This window comes from Curcuma longa, chromosome 3 (assembly GCF_044706935.1).
Source record: "Curcuma longa cultivar G26 ecotype Majalengka, Jawa Barat chromosome 3, ITB_CL_G26_1.1, whole genome shotgun sequence".
Lineage (NCBI taxonomy): Eukaryota > Viridiplantae > Streptophyta > Magnoliopsida > Zingiberales > Zingiberaceae > Curcuma > Curcuma longa.
This window is the reverse complement of record NC_133863.1, coordinates 4,495,562-4,516,325: the sequence shown is the minus strand read 5'-3', so window position 1 is coordinate 4,516,325 and position 20,764 is coordinate 4,495,562. Positions and strand designations below refer to the sequence as shown.

The following is a 20,764-nucleotide window of genomic DNA, read 5'->3' as shown; positions in this document are numbered from 1 at the left end:
GTGCACGAAGCTTCTGTCAACATGAAGTTGATGAGGAAATATGCTTGCTTGTTTGTACATGCATCATAATTAGTATGCTTTTCTGCATTAAAATAAATTATTTTTTAATTTTAATCATAATATTATATGATATTAAAACTTTTTAATAAGTTAATAAAAATTATCGAATCAATCACTAAAATCATTATTATAATAATATTTTTATCAAGTTACATGGATTTGTTTTAATACTTATAGAAATTAACTAATTAATAGCTGTTATAATAGTGAAATGAAATGTATTTTTTAATTTTAAGTTTGATTTAACATGCGGCTCGGTTTGAAAGTGAACCGGTTCGAGCGGAGTGGAACGTGCCGGTTTGGTTTCTACAATTGAAAGTGAACCGGCTCAAATGCGCGATTTGAATTTCTACAATTTACGAGTGCGGTTCTGGAAATTTGCAAAGTAAGAACGAGTACGACCGGGGATCTCTTCCGCCGCTGCTGTCCTCGTTAGCGCGGAGACGACGCTTTCTCGCAGAGGGATCCATGGGAACCCATCGAATCACACTTTCTCTGACGATCACGTGTCTTTGCTCGCTGTGGATCGGTGGATTCGCCTCCCTCTTGGCTCGCGAGTCTCTCGGAATCGCTCCCCAAGGTCCTCCTCTTGATCGCATTTGTTTATTTTTTGCGTTTTTTAATCTCTTGCTGAATCTGCGTTTTGCCATGATATTTTTGTGATTATTTTGATTTTAACTTGTTTGATTCGTAGATGAGGGGTACTATAAGTCGGATGTGATCAAATGCAAGGACGGATCGAAGAAATTCACCAAACAGCAGCTGAATGATGAGTTCTGCGACTGTGTCGATGGAACTGACGAGCCGGGTGAGTCTTACTACAGGAGGATTTTCTTTTTGTCCGTGTCTCTTTTGCTTGAAGAGGCTATTGTTGCAAAAAGTTCTCCTTTTTCCGTCGGTTTCGTGAACATTGTAGGATGTCTTTAGGAAGCCAGCAAACGTTGAGTTTTTCCCCCCATTATCAATCTATTGGTTTTTAAAATGTCTTAATTGCCGCTGGGGTTTTGCAGGTACATCAGCCTGTCCAGAAGGCAAATTCTACTGCCGGAACTTGGGCCACACTCCACAGATTATCTTCTCCTCCCGAGTGAACGATGGTCTTTGTGGTAAAGTTCAATATTTGTTTTTCTTTCTTATTCAGTTGTCACTTCAATGACTTTATCTGGATTGGAAGTATCTTTATAAGCACATGGATTTTGAAGAAAAAGATATCTAATTTAGTCAAGCGGCATAAAAATCATTTATATGATATAACTGCAATTGCTTGTGGCCAGGTATCACACATATTTTTAGGCTGTAATATGCAGTCACTTGATGATTTTGTTGGTTCATCAACTCATCAATTTGCCAATTATTGTTTTGTTGACCTAGTATAGCTATTAATTGCAAAGAAATAATATACTGTTCGTTCTATGTTTAGACCTTTATTGTATGATAGGATCATGCAAAAGTTGAATCATTCTGTTTTTAAGAGAGTTGGAACAAGATGAAATGAGAGCAATTACCTTGATATATACCAGTAGCTTTATTCAACAATTGCCTTGTGGTATTAATTCATATCATTTCCGTTGTTGCATTAGGTTCTAATGACGTACCTTTTGGTTTTTATTGTACTTCATTATATTGCAATCATATATGAAGTAAGAATCATCAATGGAATCTTGAACGTTTATGCCTATCTTTTGCTCATATTGTGTAGATTGTTGTGATGGAAGCGATGAATACAATGGCAATACAAAGTGCTCAAATACATGTTGGGAAGCTGGGAAAGCAGCACGAGAGAGATTGAAGAAGAAGATAGAAAGACATCAGAATGGTATAGTTATCCGTAAACAAGAAATTGAAAAGGCAAAACAAGCGTTTCTGAAAGAGGAGGCTGAGCTATCAAAACTGGAAAATGAAGAGAAGATACTTAAAGGACTAGTTGAGAAACTGAGAGGTGTGGTACCCTTTGCAACTGCACTGAAGTTCAGTAGTTGTAGTCTCATCAGTTAAAAATATTTGTCTAATGATTAAAATATTGCAAATTTTGACTTGGCTATGCGTTTTGATTATAATGATTCATCATTCACATGTCTCATGACAATAAAAATTGCTTATTTTCTTGAAATATCTCAATTATCTCGATTTAATCTTCATAAAGACATTGTCTCAGTTGAAGTGCATGTTCGAAGATATATTTATATTATTTGAATTTACTATGAGTTCTAAGTTGGTCAGTATTAAGTTTCTAACAAATATTTATTAGATTTTATGATGTCATAATCCAATGTTTCTTGTACTACTCTTTTTTTCTAACCCTCTACGCAGAGCATAAAGAAAGGATAAAGAAAGTAGAGGAAGAAGAACGCTTGAAAAAGGAGAAAGAAGAAGAGAGACAGAGAGTTGCTGAAACAAAATCAAATGAACATGAGAAATTATCAGATGAATATCCGCAAGATCTGACTGAGGAGACTCAGGACAAGCTGGAAAGGACTAGTCAGGTTAATTTGATCGTTGAACTAAATGCTTTGTTTCGTAACTTTATCATACCTGAGTTAGTCATGCATTGATAGATCTTGTGGAGTGTAACTAAGGACATCCTATTCTAATGTGTCACAAGCTCAAATGAGTTTTAAACTGACAGAATTATTAAGTAGCTAAAACTGACATGGAGAGTAGTCTAGTAAATTCACAATACAAATGTACAGATTTATGACCAAGTTTCTTATCTCGTTTTTTGCAATATTTGGGTGATGTCCTGGTTAGTACTGTTGTAGATCTCTGTTTGGTTGTCAGATGGTAAGTAAGTTGATTTGTAAAACCTTGGAAGTTATTCTAGTTAACTGATTAAAAAAAGACAATCTATTTATTCATTGTCTATAACCCTATACAGGAAGATATATAATTGAATATTTGACTGAAAAGATTCTGAAGGATGTAGGCTATTTACTTTGTCTGTTTATTTGGCAAAAGGAACAAATTTGGAATAATGTTCTATAATTGTATATGATGGGTAGGCTATTGAGGCATCTCGTAGACATATTAGTATATGTAGTCTATTAATTGTCTTCATAATATTTCAAATGAAGTCAGTATTTGTTCATCAGATGCAGTTCTGTGAACCATTTATACACTAGCTGGAATTACAAATCAAAATTTGTGTTTGATCTATATCTCATTCTTGGTGAGTACCAAAATTGCTTGTGCAGTGAGGGACCATATAATATATGCTCATAGCCATATCAGGAGCATTTGGCTTCTCATGCAGTAAGTTAACATCTATAGCTTAGGGCACTTTATTTTTGTTATATGGTTCTGTTAGATTCATACAAAGATTTACTATGTATTGGTTAAGATGATTTGTTTAATTATTAAGTGATGTATGTAAATTTTGTTTATATTGGTTACTTAGGTTGATTAATTTACTGGATTACATAGTAGGTGCAAATCAATATATTTTTTAATTGGTGAGGTTATTCATTATCATCACTATAATTGGAAGCATCAAGTGGGGTAGGCCAACCTCTCTTGACCGACTTGGGTCGTGCCATGAACCTAAGACAAGTTGGGGTTGTGCATCACTTACGGTGCTCGTGTGTTGAGCCCAACTACCTTCAAATCTATCCCCAAAAAAATTATTTAAATTATTATATTATTTAAAATTTATTTTTATTTTTTGAGTTTTAAAATTTTAATTATTTTTTATTTCTTAAAAATGTTTAAAATAAAATATTAAAAAACTCAAACCTAATGATACTTGTTCCTGTGCGTAGGCTGGGTTAGTGTCTCGGCCTTGTCCGACCATGACATGACAAGTGTTTAGCTGATTATGCCTCACATAAAAAAATTGCAGGCATATTGAAGCTGCACTAGCTAGGACTAAGCATAGCCTGTCCCAAAAAATTTACAGGTCTATTGAGCTCGCACTAGCTAGGACTAAGTATAGCCTGTCGACACCACTAGTTATAGCTAACATCATTTCTTAAAAAGGTGGACTGCATATAAACATGAGCATGCCTTATATTGACTCAACCATATACCTCCTGCATATACTAATTGTCATCTTAATTTTTGTTGAAACTATATTTCCTCTAATCAATTTTTAGTTTTATTTCACTTAAATTCTTTAGTTCTGAAGTTCCTTTGTGCAATTCAAACTTTGATTTTATTCTATCTACACATTATCTCAAAAACAATATACACCAAGAAGCTTTATCACATCAATATAGTTATCCAATATTTATTTCTTCTCTGAACTTCATCATAATAGTTATTTAGAACAAATCGTGTGCTATTTAAAACAAATTTAGTATTGTAGAAACTAACGTGGATGTCAAAATATACAAAAATATCCATGAATTGACATGGGAACATTCTATTCTCAGTTATCTATATCACGTTTTTGTTTCTTAGGAAACACTTGGAACTTGATTCTTGTCCTTAGGAAAATATGTGGAAACAAGATCTTCAATAAATTTCTATCTTGTTTTTCTAGGATTAACCAGAAGTAGTATCTTAATGACACTATTTTTAATGCTTATATCAGGACAAGACAGAAGTACAGTATGAACCTACAGTTCAAGCAGGAAATGAGTACAAATCTGGGAATGAGATTCCTGCTGATCGCACAGTGGATCAGGTACTTGCTGTATTGACGATGCTAAAATTAGTACTATTCTCTTTCTTATTAATATATATTTCCTTCCACTAAAGTACATTAGAGATGATCATGGTGATTCCATAACATATGATCATGGTTCTGATCATACAAGTGATGAGGTACCTTCAGATCATGCAACAAATCAGGTAAAAGATCATCTCTTGTCAGGAGATCATTGTGTCTGAAATTTTCTGTGTTTTTTTTTGGTTTTGGTGAAAATTTCTTGGCTTGTTTTACTAGCATGTGCTAGAAGACAAAGATATTGCTACATTTAAAGCTAGAGCTAGTGAGGAAACTGGAGCCAAAGACGTCCATCCAGACTATGCTGCAGAGCAGGTAATGGATGTTCCTGAATCCTTTGCTTCTGTTTTGTCAAAGAATGTTTGTGTTTCAGATAGATAAAGGATCTTCCAGTGATTGCAGCTCTTCAGCTAGGTTCAAAATTTGAGATGACTTGCATTTGCTAAGAAGCTAATTTAGAGCTGTTCATCAATGATGACTCTGAACTTTGAATCTTTTTTATATGGGTGTTTGATAATGTTACTATTCCAACCTTCTACTCATGTATAAACAAAATCATGAAACCTTAATGTTCGTAAGAAAAAATTGCCTGCAAAAGTGTTACTAGTAATTTTGGGTTTATCACCTGAATATATTATAAAAATTATCCAAGTATGAGAAGGCATCTAATTTTTTTACGATTTAATTGAATTGCTTTTCAATGAGCTTAAGTTTAAAAAAAAACTACAGGTCTATTTTCTTAGGAAAAAATAGATTATTTTCTACTAGTTGGATCTGGATTATTGTTGGTAATATTTTCCTGAGTTTGGGGCACACAAAAGGAAACATTTTTCCCTCTCTAGGTTGGGTCGACCAGGTCATCAATCTGCTCAGCTGGATTAGTCTGCCTGGCTTGATCAGTCTGCCTAGTCATGCCCAGCATGACCGACCAATCTGCCCTGCTTGAACCGATCGACCAAAAACTCACTCATTTCCAAAGTCATTTTCCAAAAAAAAAAAAACTTAGTCCAAAAGAAGGTTTCCCTGTTAAAAGAAAATTTTCATTTACTATGATATTCTATTGCACCAAACACCAGAAAATTTAGAAAATGTTTTTCTTGGAAACATTTTATACGAAGTTTAAATCATCAAAGATGCTAACAATTATGTTCTTGGTTGATCCAAAACTAGAAACTTAAGTATGAATCATACCCCTATAAGGACAATGATGTTGAAGGATGATTGTCATTGGTGAAGGTTTCTACAGAGAAATACTATACTGTACTTTTTGATGAGTTTTCATTTTTGGTTGACTTCATAACCTACTGTTTCATGATCTCAGGGCATGTATTGATGTGACGGTACATTAGTGGCCAATTTAAGGGTAGGGTTTGTGTATTGACTTCTGTGGTATCCTATTTTATGTTTACTTATTGACTACATGAATTCTTTGATACTTGAAAGATGAAAAAAAATCTGCTCTAGTATATAATAAATCATGATAATATCCCAACAGTTGCTGCAATGAAGAGAATCCTTTCTTATTGAGCAATCAAATTCGTAGATCCATGGATAAAAGTTGTCTTTCGTGTTTTCTTACAGGAGCAGAGTCCTGAGACCGCTGAGGACTTATCAAGAGAAGATTTGGGTCGTCTGGTAGCCTCTAGATGGACTGGTGAACTCTCTGACAAACAGAAAAAAAAACACAATGATAGAATAGAGGAAGAGGAAGAGGAAGAAAATCATAATTTTGCTGAGAGGGTAGAAGAAGAAAATTATGATAGTTATCATTCTGACATTGATGACCATGGACATCAGTATGATGAGGGCGAGGATGATGATAATGATTTTGAAGATGATGCAGATGAGCAGTATGGCAACGATAATATTGAACATGATGATACCAGTTACTCTGACAAAGATTTTAAATCGGAGTTTCCAGGTTTTAGAAGTTTGATGATTTAGCTTTAACCATATACTATCTGGTTCTGTAAGAATATGTTATATGGAATGTTATTTTGAGTATTTGTTTCTAATGCATGCAGATACAACTCCCGGTAGCCTATCATGGCTTGAGAAGATACAACATACTGTTCAAAATGTCATTCAAACATTCAACTTTTTCAAGGCTCCTGTAAATATATCAGGTAAGTCATGTTTCTCAATCCTAAACTATGGTCCATGAGATCTCCAGCTCCTTGATTTTTTTCACACACTTGCAGAGTCTTCTCAAGTGAATAAGGAGTATGATGATGCAAGCTCAAAACTGTCCAAGTTACAATCAAGGATTTCCAGTCTATCCGAGAAGCTAAAGCATGATTTTGGTGAGTATGAAGACAAACAACATAGTTCTCTGATAAAATCATTTTCTGTTAGGTATTGATGTTTGTATGCTTATGAAATAAAAAGATTTAGTTTTCTTTTTAACTGTTGTTAGTCTCGTGTTCTAATTATATGGGCAGAACTCTTCATCTACTTGACATTTCATCTTAAGCTCCTTTGTCATGACATATTGCATATTGACTAATTGGCCTATGGTGCTTATTTCTGATTTATCAGCCATTTATTCTTATAAGTGCAACTAATCTCTTTGTTTTTGTTTTAATCTATTTCTATGTCAATGTAGCTCTGTTAGGTGTCTCACATGTGTCTGGGAAGCCATCCATTGTTGTAGGCCAAATATTTTATAAGATACCATTCATAATTTTAAATCACTTCATATGTTGTTATCTGGTGAGGAACATTATGAAACTGGAGATGCCATTGGATTCTTTTTTGTAGTATGATAGTAAATTGTTTACTAGATTCATGTTTGTTACATTTTTGTTGATTTTTATGTGCACAATCTTGTTATCCCTACCATTTGATAAATGGAAAAAAAAAAAAATCTGATCTCAGCTTAACTACTTTTGCCAGGGAAAGAGAAAGAGTTTTATTCGTTTTATGATCATTGCTTTGAGAGCAAGCAGAACAAGTATGCACTTACATTTTCATGTGTCCCTTTTTTGTTTGTCTCACATATGCACTCCAAATATTTAATTTGGATTTTGCCTTTGTTTTTGCCAGGTATGTCTATAAGGTCTGTCCATTTAAAAAAGCTTCTCAAGTTGAAGGACATAGCACTACACAGTTAGGGTAAGCTCCGATCCACCTTGCTTGTAAAGTTACTATTTGATTGTCTAGGCCAAGGAAGCTTTGGTTCCTTGGCAATGAGAGACCTGTGTTTTTTGGTGGCTGCATAATGTTTTTTAAAAATTGAAAGAGTTATCAAACGTTAATCAACTAATTAGGACGTTCGTGAACAAACTTGGTACCCACTTGACAAGAGCTTATTTATCTTCGTTTGATAACAATATACAAGCAGACTTGAACATTATTGAGCTTGGTTCATTAATGTTCATCAACAAAAATCATGAATAAATTCATTTATTAACTTGATTACAAATTTTCTTCTTTATTTTTTATTCAAATAGATAGAAATATAGTAATATGTAAGTTTCTACAATTTTAAAATTTCTATAATATGTTATATATATATATTGCTTGTATTAGATCAGCTATTTTTCTTAAATTATAAGGAAGACAAAGTTGTTGCTTGAGCTCAGTAAAGAAAAACAAGCTTGAATAAGCAAATGACAGAAAAACAAGCTTGAACACAGTGAAACTTGACTTGGCTCAACTCATGTAGACCTACAACTGACCTTGAAAAAAGTTGGTTTACTGATTAGGCATTTATCATCATGAAACACTTGTAAAACATGTCATAATTTGAAGGAATTATTTAATTGCAAAGCATTATTAGGTCTCTTCATTTGTTCTCAAGGCATATTGACGAACTGAAGTTAGTACAATAACTTTGGAGGACTTGACGAGTTGTATACATGTTATTTATCTTCATCAAGTGAACGGCATTGACCCATGGCTGTCACCTGAAAGTTGACTGGGCTATCCAACTAATGTGACAAATGAAAGAAATTAGTGAAGTTCACTTAAAATTTTGAGTTTGTCATTATTTATAGGTTTTATGCCAAAAGGCTGAGGTTCATGTAATTCTGTTGCATGATTCATTTTCAGGCGATGGGAAAGATTCGAAGAGTCTTACAGTGTGATGCAATTTTCAAATGGAGACAGATGCTGGAATGGTCCAGATAGAAGTTTAAAGGTACCACTCATCATTAAATGGTCACTTTTGTGATCCTTCACAATGTTGTTTCCGAATGTTGACATCCATACAACAAACAGATAAGACTCAGATGTGGCTTGAAAGATGAACTTATGGATGTTGACGAACCAAGCCGATGCGAGTATGTATCTTCTTACCTCAAACCACTTGCCTCACAGCTGTTTCGTATATTATTTCTTAATGCTATTTTATCAAAAAATATTTGTTCAGTGAGGTATATTCCATTTCTTTTCTTATTTTCAGGTATGTTGCCATTCTCTCAACTCCTATCTTGTGTCGAGAAGAGAAGTTGAAGGTACTTTATTTATTTGAATTGAAATGCCCTAAATTCTTTTTTTTTTTTTTTTACTTGGTATGAACCTTATGGTACAAATGATGGAAATTATGATAGGAACTACAACAAAAACTAGAGGATCTGAGTAAAAATCAACCCTCGACTCATGACGAGCTATAGTTTTTCACACGAAAAGACTTTACAAGCTGTGATCACTCTCCAGTTAATCTCTGAAGAGCGACACACTTCTTCCCAGTAGATTGAGAATCAAGTGTTATTTATTGAGAAAACATCACGAGGCACCTCCCGTTTATTTCCAGGCTCGCTTCTTTTGATGTTGTTATTCTTTTTATGCATTCCAGGCAACAAGCTACGATTAATCTTTTCTTTAAATTTTGGTAAGACATCCATGGATTCACTGTGCACTTCTGTTGTGGGTTTCTTTCATATAAACACATAATCTAACGTAAACCAGTTCCCTATTGTTTGCTGAAAGCTCCATTTGGAATAGATAGGACCTGCTTCATTTCTTCAACCTCGTGTGGCTCCATGTCCTCTTCCTTCTTTCCAGATCGAGCCCCCCAACATCACCTCCACTTTAATTTTCTGCTTAATCAATGTCACACAGCGACTTCAGACCTGAATCAGACTCTTCTTCTTCTTCTTCTTCTTCGTCTTCTTCTTCTTCTTCTTCTTCAACCTCTCCAGAACAGTTGAATTTATACCTGCATCTTGTATTGAAGATTGGTACACCCATAATTTAATAAAATGTGTGCATTAAAACCATTTATTTGTATATTATTGGCGAATCTATAGAATTGTTGCATCCATCTATGGAGCACTCTTCAAATCAACCATGGAGATTTACTTGCTTTATCTCAAATATCTAATACACCTTCAAATGTAAATATATGATTGATAATAAATATTTCTTGTGAAATATATAGACCTCAATAGAAATTTCATAGGAGGATCTCCATAAAATATTTTATTGATTCATTGTCAAAATGACCAGACATAAAGGAAGAGAAGAATGCAGACTGCAAATTTAAGTTGGCAACGAACGTCCCAAATCTATCGCCATGCATGCAGCGTACTTAAATATATCAGCAGACCCCATTCAGTGACGGCCGCCGAACCCACTACCACCTCCGCCGCCAAAGCCCCCGCCAAGCACTCCCCCACCGCCGAATCCGCCGCCTCCTCCACCACCACCGAGGCCGCCACCCTTGCCAAAACCACTTCCAAAGGCACCTCCCAGTCCGCCCCCCTTGCCGAAACCGCCGCCGGCGCCGCCACCAAACCCAGTTCCTTTCCCTATGCCGTCGCCGAGCCCGCCGCCCTTGCCGAAACCTCCACCGGCACCAAATCCACCGCCTTTCCCAATGCCGTCACCAAGCCCGCCGCCCTTACCGATGCCACCGCCAAGTCCCCCCACCGCCAAGTCCCCCATAATGCAGCACCGAATCTACCTCCCTTTCCAAATTTACCGCCAAGTCCCACGCCTCCACCAAGGCCACCACCAAGCCCACCGCCGAGCCCTCCACCCTTTCCGATGCCAGCACCAAGTCCACCTCCCTTTCCATAACCACCGCCAAGCCCCAAGCCTCCACCAAGCCCGCCGCCGAGCCCTCCACCCTTTCCAATGCCAGCACCAAGTCCACCTCCCTTTCCATAACCACCGCCAAGCCCCAAGCCTCCACCAAGCCCGCCGCCGAGCCCTCCACCCTTTGCAATGCCAGCACCAAGTCCACCTCCCTTTCCATAACCACCGCCAAGTCCCAAGCCTCCGCCAAGACCGCCGCCGAGCCCTCCACTCTTTCCAATGCCATCACCAAGGCCACCTCCCTTTCCATAACCACCGCCAATCCCTCCTCCACCAAGTCCAATACCGCCACCGAGCCCTCCACTCTTTCCAATGCCGGCGCCAAGTCCACCTCCCTTGCCAAAACCACCGCCAATACCGCCACCAAACCCACTCCCGCCACCGAGGCCCTTACCAAAGCCGCCACCTTTGATGGGCCACAAGAACTCCTCACCGAGCTTCTTGTCGGCCAGTTGCCTACCGAAGGCAGAGGCGGCAACAGAGCTGAAGCAGAGCAGCAGCGCGAGCGCGCTTCTGCTCCCCATTGTTAGTTAATATGTGCTGGTGCAGAAGCAGAAGACTATACGCTTGCAATTGTGTTGGAAAAGGAAGAGGAAGAGCTCAAATATTTATACGAAAGAAAGAAGGAACAATTAATGATTCCCAACTGTTCAAAAACAGAGCATCGATGGCGACGCAAATTACAAGTCATGGTGCATGGCCTAACAATTTGCTTATCTTGCTTGAAGTTAGATTTCCTTTCACTTATCTCTTCACGTCAATGCTTTCGGTGGTTGGTAGTTGATTGATCGATATCATTAAAGATGGATACTTGGTTACCACTCGATACTCTCGCGCCATATTTAACGATCTGAGCTATAAATTGAGTTTAGTTATGTTTAAGCTATTCAATTATGTTAATAAATTTATCTATTAAAAATTTTACTAAGGGACGCAGCTTTTTTAATCACTGAGCTCGATAAAAAAAAACTTAAGATATAGATTGTTTTTATAAATTTTATTTATGAACATTAATTGTAGTTGGAGTTCGTGTTTAAACCTAATTAAATAACCATAAGAGAGCAAGTGTATATTAAGCTTGCCCATCCTATTCATTTACTTCTGATTATGTTTATTGGAGAAGATGGGAAAAAAAGAGTCAGTGATCACTTCTTTTGTCTATTTGAGAAAAAAAAATTTTTTTAAAAAAAGTAATTAAAACAAATATTTTAAAAATTAACGAATAAGTTTTTGTCTTTTTTTTTCTTATTCCTGTTCTCCTTTATCTTAAAAGAGAGAAGTGATTCAGGATATCTAGCCACAAGACGACAACTCGCTTTTTATGTTCTGTTCTAAACTGCAATAAACGACAAGAGGTGGAAGATTTGAGCAAATGCTGCAGCCACAAAAGAATAATACATGATCTGCTGCACAAATGCGTCACTGCTCGCTCTGCATGCTGCACATTCCATGGATGATGGCGCTGAGCTGGTGCACTGCCAATGAATGAAGAAGCCACAGGAGTTGTTTCTAACTTGAATGGCTCAGAGAGAGAGAGTGTGTGTGTGTGTGTTGATCTTAGCAAGCCATTAGATGTCCTGACTGGTGAGGTTGGTGCCTCAGTGACATTACTAGGGCATGTGCAGTGCTCCAGCAGCAGCAAAGCAACTGGAGGACTTTAAGGCTCTAGGCATTGGGCATGCAGCAGAATTAACCTTCCTTCCAGTGCAGTTCATTTATTGCCGCACCAGCAGGAGTTTGAAGCCGAGATTTGGATATGGAGTGAAAACAATTGCAAAATTAAGAACATTTAAAACCATTAAGTAGGAGGACTTTCCTATATGGAATGATGAAATTCTCAATTTCATTTGATTGATCTCTCTAGCTTAGCTAGGCAGACAGCAAAAAATAACTTTTAGTATCCAAGTATCATTTTACATGCCATTCATTTTATTGGATGCCTCATGGTCAATATCCAAAAAAAAAAAAAAACAGAGAGAGAACAAACAAGGCCCAAAGTTCTTTGATCATTCATGTGTTCATATAATCATATCCAAGATTCAAGAGCCCAATTATACGCGAAGGAGTTGACGCCGCTGATGAGTCCAAGAATGTCCGAGTCGAGCATCTCTTCTTCCTTTACCGCCGCCTACAACAACAATGAACCACCCTTAATTTCTCTTTGATCTAGCAACCATAGAAGTACTTGATCAGAAGGGCATGCTTGCTTACTTTGTGGAAGTCATGGCTACTTATGCTGCTCTTCGTTTCCTCTCCATGTTCATCAAGCTTCGCGAATCGCCCCCGGACTCTCGGTCGAGTATCCGCTAGTGTTTTCCTACAAGCATACTGATCGCCAAAGTGACTCTAGTCATCAGAGGACGAATCACTTAAACCTCAATTTTTAAGTTTTATTCAGTTGCATGATCGACTGAATTTAATTACCTTGATCGTTTTGGTGAAGTTTCTCTTATCCCTCTTCTTGATGTATCTGTGGATCTTCTCCTTCCTCTCTTCCGGCGACAGCCGGAGGCCTACTTTATCTTTGGAGGAGGAACAATCCTCCATTGCCACTGCGGCCATGTCTCCATTGATTACCTTGATTAATTTAATCACAAGTAAAATATGATATTTTAGAGAATTCTCTTCCTCTTTCTCTTTTTCTTCTCTCTCTCTCTCATAATAGATTTACTTGTAGATAACGACGGAAGTTGGAAGAATCTTACTATAGATTGGTCTTTGCATAATATCATACAACTCTCTCAACAGTTTGGTTTTGTTTTTTCTGGATGGCCCATGAGGAATCACCTTTCTTTCTTTCTTGTAGATTGTGATCATTCCACAAGATTGATTGACGAAAGGATGATAAAGAAGCACAAGCATACAAGTCTTTCTTTTCTAGTGAATGAATTCATCTTTGGTCAACTAATTTTATATGGAGCTTATGGAACATTGCTTTTCTAAGTTATCAAATCATTGTGCTAATTTATTAATTCTTTTGTTTGAAGTATTTGTCATACTTTCCAAGAGAAAGTTGATTGAGCTTAAGAGATGTTTAATATATAATCTTCTCATTAAACTCTCCATGCACAACTAAATTAAGATATCATATTCAAACTCTTAATTCCCTGTTCCCTTATCTCCACGAACCAGAAGAATTTGAGAATTTAATGTCGATTTATTACCTGCGACACCGCCTGCTCTAGTTCGCAGAAGAGGAAGCCATCGTTCTGCTTCGGATGATCCTTTGCCGCATCAGCCGGACCCACAAATTCCCCGACGCCGCAGGCGGTCCCATCTCGGTAGCACAACGCACCGAGCTGGAGCAGCTCGCTGGTGAATCTCGGCGGCGGCGCCGCCGCCGCCGCTTCCACTTCGATGGTCTCTGCCGCCAGCTGGTGGTTTGGAAGGCCACAGGAGTACCCGCCCGCGAAGCTGTAATCAGCTTCACAAGCGGCACCGCCAGCGGCGACCATGGACGGCTGGCCAAAGTGTTGGTAGCCGGCGGGCGGATAGGGAACCGGAAACATGGTCGAATCGGCGACAGAGGAAGGAGAAGCTGCTGAGGTTGCGCAAGCTGCTGTTTCGGCTAGAAAGCAATGACCTTTATAAAGAGAAGGACGTCGTAGACTGATAGCACTTTTAGTGCAGTTGGATGTTTCCTGTAGAAGAAAGAGTAACTGAACAAAGAACAGTACAAAAAACTAGTGCATGGAATTGACAACTAAAAGTGTTCACCAATGTGAGATACATACAGATTAAACTTTGCTAAATATGTAAACTGTAAATCTCGATTTATAATGCCAATTGATGCTGCGATGTCGACTGAGAATGGAAGAAAGAAACACATCTGGGCCTCCTTTCTTTCTTTCTTTCTTTCTGCAGTTATATATTACTACACCATGTGTCTTGGCTTTGACTTCATTGTCAACTACTAAACTCAGTTTGCATGATTAAATTTTAATGTTTCTAGTAAAATTGAGCAAGCTTCAATAGTAAGAAAAAGGTTCTTGTCTATGGTATTCAGTTCAGTGTATCGACAAGCCTAGTCAGTTCTAATCACAAGACAGTTATTCTAATTCTGTTGACAAAACGTAATATCCCAACGTAACTTACTTCTGGTGGCAAACAAAGGTGTTAGAGTGACATCAAGATCTCAGAAAAAATATAGGGAATCCACTAAAAGTGTTTGGTCTGGTCAAACAGGATATCAAGAGTGTTGATTGCGATGATATCATGTAAAGGAAGATAATTTGTGCAGAATGCAAATTATAAAGATAATGATGAAAAAAGGTTAGCTATCGTTTTGGCATCTCTGACTGCCAAAATGTTATTCTGACAATTACGTTTCACTTCGGCAGACGTGCGATTCTGGATAAAATAATAATGCACGCATGGTTATCCCTTGGCATAAATCTTTGGGACTCAAGCCGCAGAGGATCTCGAGAACATGTATGCCACTAGTCGAAGTACTGTATATCATACATAGTTGAGAAGTAGTATAGAATGATTAGACTCTTAAATCATTGCACATCTCAAAACTTTCTGAAACAACCAGTTTGAGTAACAATCTTTTGTAGCTAAATATTTTCTTCAGTAGGCAACAGTGCTAATATGGGATATGCTTTGTGGAAGAAGATAAAAAGTGCAGCAAATCTTTAAAAAGAAGACATAGTTACATAATTATCTTTGATATATCCTGAAGAGATAATTGAAACATCTCAAAACCGTCAGTCGGCTCCTGAAACATATAGTTTGAGATAACAAATTCTTGTTGTCATATTTTCCTCCGGTGGAGAATTAATAGTTCTAATATGGGATGGTTTATGGAAGAACATAAAAAATTGCAGCAAATTCTTAAAAAGAAAACATAATTACATAACTAGAGGTGCTCTTGCAATTTGCATACCCACTATCAGTAGATTTAGTAGAATATGATTTTCTTTTTTTCCTTCATCATGGCATTTGCATGGATTGAATGACACAACAAAATTTTCATATGCACTTTACTTGCTATCCTGGTGGCTGCTATCATCAAAAGCCAGTAGAACATAACTACAAGATGGTTGTTTTCCAGTTAAACAAATACCAGAATATATCTGTTCATTTTGAGACAAACGAACCTAGTTGATAAAGTACGGAACACTTTAGGAAAATATAGCACAGGCCAAAATGCGAGTATGTTGGATGTAGCAGCAGGCAAACTTGCTAGACAGAATTTGGTGAGGGAGTTAACACTACTTCATTGCAAGGGGGAAAAAGACGATTTGAGGTTAGCAACTTATTACGAAGAATAGCAGTGTGGTAGGATATATGTGACAAAAGCATTGTGCAGTGTAGAAGTCTCATACAAAAGGTAGGCACTAGCAAAAGCATTTCTTTTTGGAAAAATTCTTGGTGCAATTTGCAATCTTACATAGTAGTTGCCAGATCCACTGAATTAAAGTGCAATTGCTCTACATATAAGGAGATGTGGTTTGACCGTAAGAAGATGTCTCCCAATTGGAAGTTGTGTTAAAATTGATGTAGGAGAAATGAATGGCCAGAAGAACTCAATATCAACAAGCAAAACACATTTGAGGTTGCAAGTTTCTACTAATGAACAGAGTTTGCTATCCTACTAGTAATACAACAGGATAAGTAACCAATGAAAAGGTTAGCTAGTACTAGTAATGCAACAAGATAAGTTACTGGTGGAATATAAGCTACTTCGAACATGTTACAATGAATTTGCCCAGAATGCAAAGACAAGAACTTCCATCTACTTGCACATTGTCAAGAAACACAGGCAGCATGGATGGAGATTTCCAACGAAGGACTTATGGTTGGCATATTACAATTATATTCTTTTGCATTAAACATATTGCAACAACATAGTTGACACTTTTCAACTTTGGTTCGACATATGCAGAAACTAATGCAATGCACCTTAGCCTTAACGCTTTATATAGTAAGGTAAGTTCTTTTACTTTTTTCCTGCCTACTCTAAAACTACTCATTTTGTACCTTTTGAAATGAATACTTATGGGCTTGGCATCATCTTAAAGAAAGCACATATTAGTAAGTAAGAGAAGGAAATTTAGGAAAACACAATAAATCAGGAACACGATAATCTTGGAATGGGCATACAAATAAGATAGAGTGCTTGAATTCTGAATGATCCGAGAAGATGACAAACTAGTATATCTAGTGGCATGAATTTTTTGAAGTAAAAGAGAGTGAATCAGGATGATGTACCCCATTACATTCAGTGTACCACTTCCCAGACCAGAGGAAGCATCAGCACTAGCCTTGAGAGACCAATCTCTACTTCCTTTGTGTCTGTAGAAAATTCAAAAGGGCATTAAATTTCAAAATGTCAGTGGATATGGACTTTTATTTATGATGATGTTGTGCTAACTTAACACTTGTTTCATTCAAAAGTTCAAATTCACATTTATGCTCGCAAGAGCAACATAAATCCTGAAAATATGGTGCATATTAGCATCTCATGCCATGCCACAACCTATCAAAACCTTACCTATTTAAATGTCTGCAAAATTCCTAGGAGATCCTGACTTCAACATGTACCTTACTCAGTCCAATCTAACTCCACAAACAATCAAGTTTTCTCCACCATCCTTGTATCTATCCAAATTCATTCTTGTCATCCTTTTCTTCTAGCAGGTCATATGCTCAATGTGCAGCACCAAAATCAAACAACAAAATTCACACAGAGCTCAGAAATTGTTGTCGCATAAAGGATAAATATCTGATACAGAGAAACTAATGATCTCACACAAAGCATCAGAAGCAACGAAGAACAGATTTTTTTTATTGAATTAAAGAATCTTCTTACATGAAGGATACAAACCCCTTTTGTACCTGGCTAAGATTTACCTGGTTTACAATTGTGTTTTTTGACACATTCTAAAACTTAAACCCATAAATAATTCAAACACCATTAACAACTATCTAAACTTGAAGTCATAAAATAATTTAAAACCTAATTTTATTCCTAATTGGTAAATAGAATCACTCAATGATCTCTAGGGTCAATTTCCTGGAGCTGCTGGTATCCATGAGCAGCATCTGCCAGATTACTGCATCTCAAGTTCATAGAGAACTGGAAAGGAAAGGTCCCATATCCACATGAATCCCTACACATCTCCAGCACACAGAATGTGCAAGTCTCAAAGCTCTAGTAGAAACAACATCACAAATTCATCCAAATAATTAATTGTCAGTCATCTGCTAGACCAGCACCACACTTGCTCCAGAATAAATTAAACAACAGGAAGCATCAACATTAACCTTGAGGTAGTCATCATGTTACAAATCTATTTACAAACAGAGAGCACTGCAACTTTGAGGAGCCTAGCAGACATATCTGATGCTGGTGATGAAGAATGTTGGCATCGCTTTTCAGTGTGACAGCTGAAGACAAATTTACCAGTAATCCTTGCAAGTGCAACATCCATCCTGAAAAGTATGGTACCTATTAGCATCTCTCATCACAATCTCCCTCTCAATCACCCTACTTACATACTTGAAATATTCATGGCAGTCACTACATATCCTCAAATTCTTCACTACTCTCAGTGGTTTCCCCTTGGGACCTGATCCACTTGCCAATCCAAATGCCACTGCTAGTCTCTCACTGTGGTAGCAAAGTCTCTCATCCATCTCTTTGTAACCCAGTTTGCCTACTTCCTCCATCAACTCCGTGATCTTGGCATAAATATCTGTCATCCTTTCATGCTTCCTATCCCCTGCAATAAACACATGCACCTCTCCCCTCACTTCAATCCAACTCCGTCCACCTTCCTTCTTCACTCCACGGTCCCTCATATTTTTCCACATTTCAGCAGTCTCATCCATTTTGCCCACGGATGAATATAGATTAGCTAGCATGACATAGGCCGAGTCATCTTTGGGATCAAACTCTAGGAGACGCTGGCCAACAGCTTCAGCCACATCAGTTGCACCATGGACCACAGCGCCAGATAGCAGAGTTCGCCAGAATGCTGCATCAGGCTCACAAGGCATTGTTAAAGCAAGCTGTTCAGCATCCACTAGACGGCCCACACGGGCCAGCGCACCAAGTAAGCACGTGTAGTGCTCAACTCCTGGCACAACCCCAAAACGAGTGCTCATGCAATCAATCCATCTCTTGGCCTCATCTGGTAACCCAGCATTGCTACATGCAGTCAGGACCCCAAGAAAGGAGTATTCGTCAGGCTGGAAGTCTCGTCTCAGCATCTCATCGAACAGTTCAACTGACCTCTCAGTGTTCCCTTGTTGCGCATACACGCCTAGCATCGCATTCCACATAACGAGATTAGCATCCGCGAGCATTCCGTCAAACACCCTCCGAGCATCACCAGTGATACCAGATTTCCCATAAGCATCAACCAGGGCGGTGCCGACCACCGCATTAGTGTCCAGCCCAGCGACAACAGCATGCGCGTGAATGATCCTAGATTGCTCTAGCGCTGCTAAGTGAGCCGCCGCACGTAAAGCACCCGATACGCTATACATGGTCGTCGACACATCGACATCAGACCTCATTGCGGCGAAGGCTCTAAGAGCACTAGTGGCACATTGGTTCTGGGAGAGACCAACAATCAACGCACCGTAACAGACCTCGTCTCCGTTAGAAATTTCTTCGAACGCATTATGGGCATCACGAGGGAGCCGCGCTTTTGAGTAAAAGTGGACGAGGGCGGAGCCAGCAAAGGGAAGGCGAGAGAGGGAGAGCTTGATGGCGAGCGCGTGGATCTGGAGACCGGAGAAGAGGGTGGAAGGCAGACAGGAAGAGACAGATTTGAGAAGGGCGGAGAGGTTGGCCTGGGAGGGAGGCTTGGGGCGGCGTAGCATGGAGATGAAGAGGCGGAATGCGGCGGCATGATCGTCAGAGCGCGCGGAGATGAGAGCAGTCCAGGAGGCGGCGGCGGAGGTGAAGGAGAGGCGGGGCACGGACGAAGGGATCGAGTAGTCGGCGACGAGGCTACCCATATTTTCCAAGATTCTCTAGATTTTTACTACTAATAGCATTTTATTAATACCGAAATATCCTTTAAAAATTTTATTTTATCATCAACATTAGCCAATAAGTAATTTAGATAACAAATTAAAAATTAAAATATGTATTAAAAGTCTTCGATAAAGATATTTTGTTAGTTATGAAATGTTAAAACCATATTTTTTTTCATGCTTATCATTTTTTTCATGCCATGAGGGTTTGAAGGTAGCTGGGAATCCGATAGTGTGGAGACCAGAAGTTATGCCTAAATATCAATTTATCTTATGGATGTTAACAAATGGACACTTGAGGACTAAGGATCGCATGGAATACGAGTCTAACAAATTGTGTAAGTTATGCCAACTTCATGAAGAAATCAACCGCCACTTATTTTTTAAATGTCCCAAGGTTTGTGAGGTATAGGACAAGGTCAAGCATTGGCTCAAATAAAATTTTACTTTTTTTGAGAAGATGCAACAAGTTCTTGGGTGGCATTACAAGAATGGGCGATGAAAAACTAAGGCGTGCTACTTCGGCATCTCTAACTTGATATACTATATATGGAAGACACGAAATTGAAGGCGTTATCAAGGCATTATCCCAGATTTTAATTGGATTTTTCGCAAGGTGCAAGTCCATGCGTATCAGTTTGTAAATTTCAAGCCACGGTAGCATCCAAGCTGTCAGTAGCTCTATTTCTAAGATGAGATTGGTTTTGTAGTCTGTGGTGTTTTGTATGACTTGAAGATGAGCATGCAAGTGTTGTGATGTGTGGACATGTGTGCTTATGGTGTTTTGGTGTTGGTAGTGTCATGAATTTGATGTAGTTTTTGTACGATGGATCATATGTGTATGCTCAACAACTAGTGTTATCTGAGCTATGACATTAATTTTTTGATTGTACATTTGAGGGATCTAACATCTTTTATTTTATCCATATATGAATTATTTTTTTAAAAAATATTTTAAATTTTAAAATATTATGTAATCCGTAATCATCAATACCCTTACAATTA

General features: G+C 38.0%; 4 protein-coding genes across 4 annotated transcripts; 1 reads left to right on the top strand and 3 right to left on the bottom strand.

Moving 5' to 3' along the window:
- Positions 1 to 455: 455 nt before the first annotated feature.
- LOC141824079 (glucosidase 2 subunit beta-like) lies at positions 456 to 9,569 on the top strand. The gene is made up of 17 exons (XM_074711312.1): positions 456 to 640; positions 755 to 868; positions 1,071 to 1,166; positions 1,760 to 1,999; positions 2,371 to 2,543; positions 4,589 to 4,681; positions 4,756 to 4,848; positions 4,943 to 5,038; positions 6,305 to 6,644; positions 6,748 to 6,849; positions 6,925 to 7,026; positions 7,619 to 7,676; positions 7,769 to 7,837; positions 8,777 to 8,864; positions 8,945 to 9,006; positions 9,129 to 9,180; positions 9,277 to 9,569. The coding sequence occupies exons 1-17, from the start codon at positions 529 to 531 to the stop codon at positions 9,337 to 9,339; spliced, it is 1,953 nt and encodes a 650-aa protein (XP_074567413.1). The 5' UTR covers positions 456 to 528; the 3' UTR covers positions 9,340 to 9,569.
- Positions 9,570 to 10,279: 710 nt separating this feature from the next.
- LOC141823090 (uncharacterized) lies at positions 10,280 to 11,289 on the bottom strand. The gene is made up of 2 exons (XM_074710361.1): positions 10,634 to 11,289; positions 10,280 to 10,595 (listed from the first exon to the last, which is right to left on the bottom strand). The coding sequence occupies exons 1-2, from the start codon at positions 11,287 to 11,289 to the stop codon at positions 10,280 to 10,282; spliced, it is 972 nt and encodes a 323-aa protein (XP_074566462.1).
- A 1,400-nt stretch (positions 11,290 to 12,689) lies between these two features.
- On the bottom strand, positions 12,690 to 14,303 carry LOC141822725 (uncharacterized). Its single transcript, XM_074710059.1, has 4 exons — positions 13,930 to 14,303; positions 13,190 to 13,342; positions 12,977 to 13,093; positions 12,690 to 12,893 (listed from the first exon to the last, which is right to left on the bottom strand). The coding sequence occupies exons 1-4, from the start codon at positions 14,272 to 14,274 to the stop codon at positions 12,792 to 12,794; spliced, it is 717 nt and encodes a 238-aa protein (XP_074566160.1). The 5' UTR covers positions 14,275 to 14,303; the 3' UTR covers positions 12,690 to 12,791.
- A 3,300-nt stretch (positions 14,304 to 17,603) lies between these two features.
- LOC141825453 (pentatricopeptide repeat-containing protein At4g33170-like) lies at positions 17,604 to 19,741 on the bottom strand. The gene has a single exon (XM_074712838.1). It carries the CDS (start codon positions 19,739 to 19,741, stop codon positions 18,173 to 18,175), a length of 1,569 nt encoding a protein of 522 aa, XP_074568939.1. The 3' UTR covers positions 17,604 to 18,172.
- Positions 19,742 to 20,764: the final 1,023 nt, after the last annotated feature.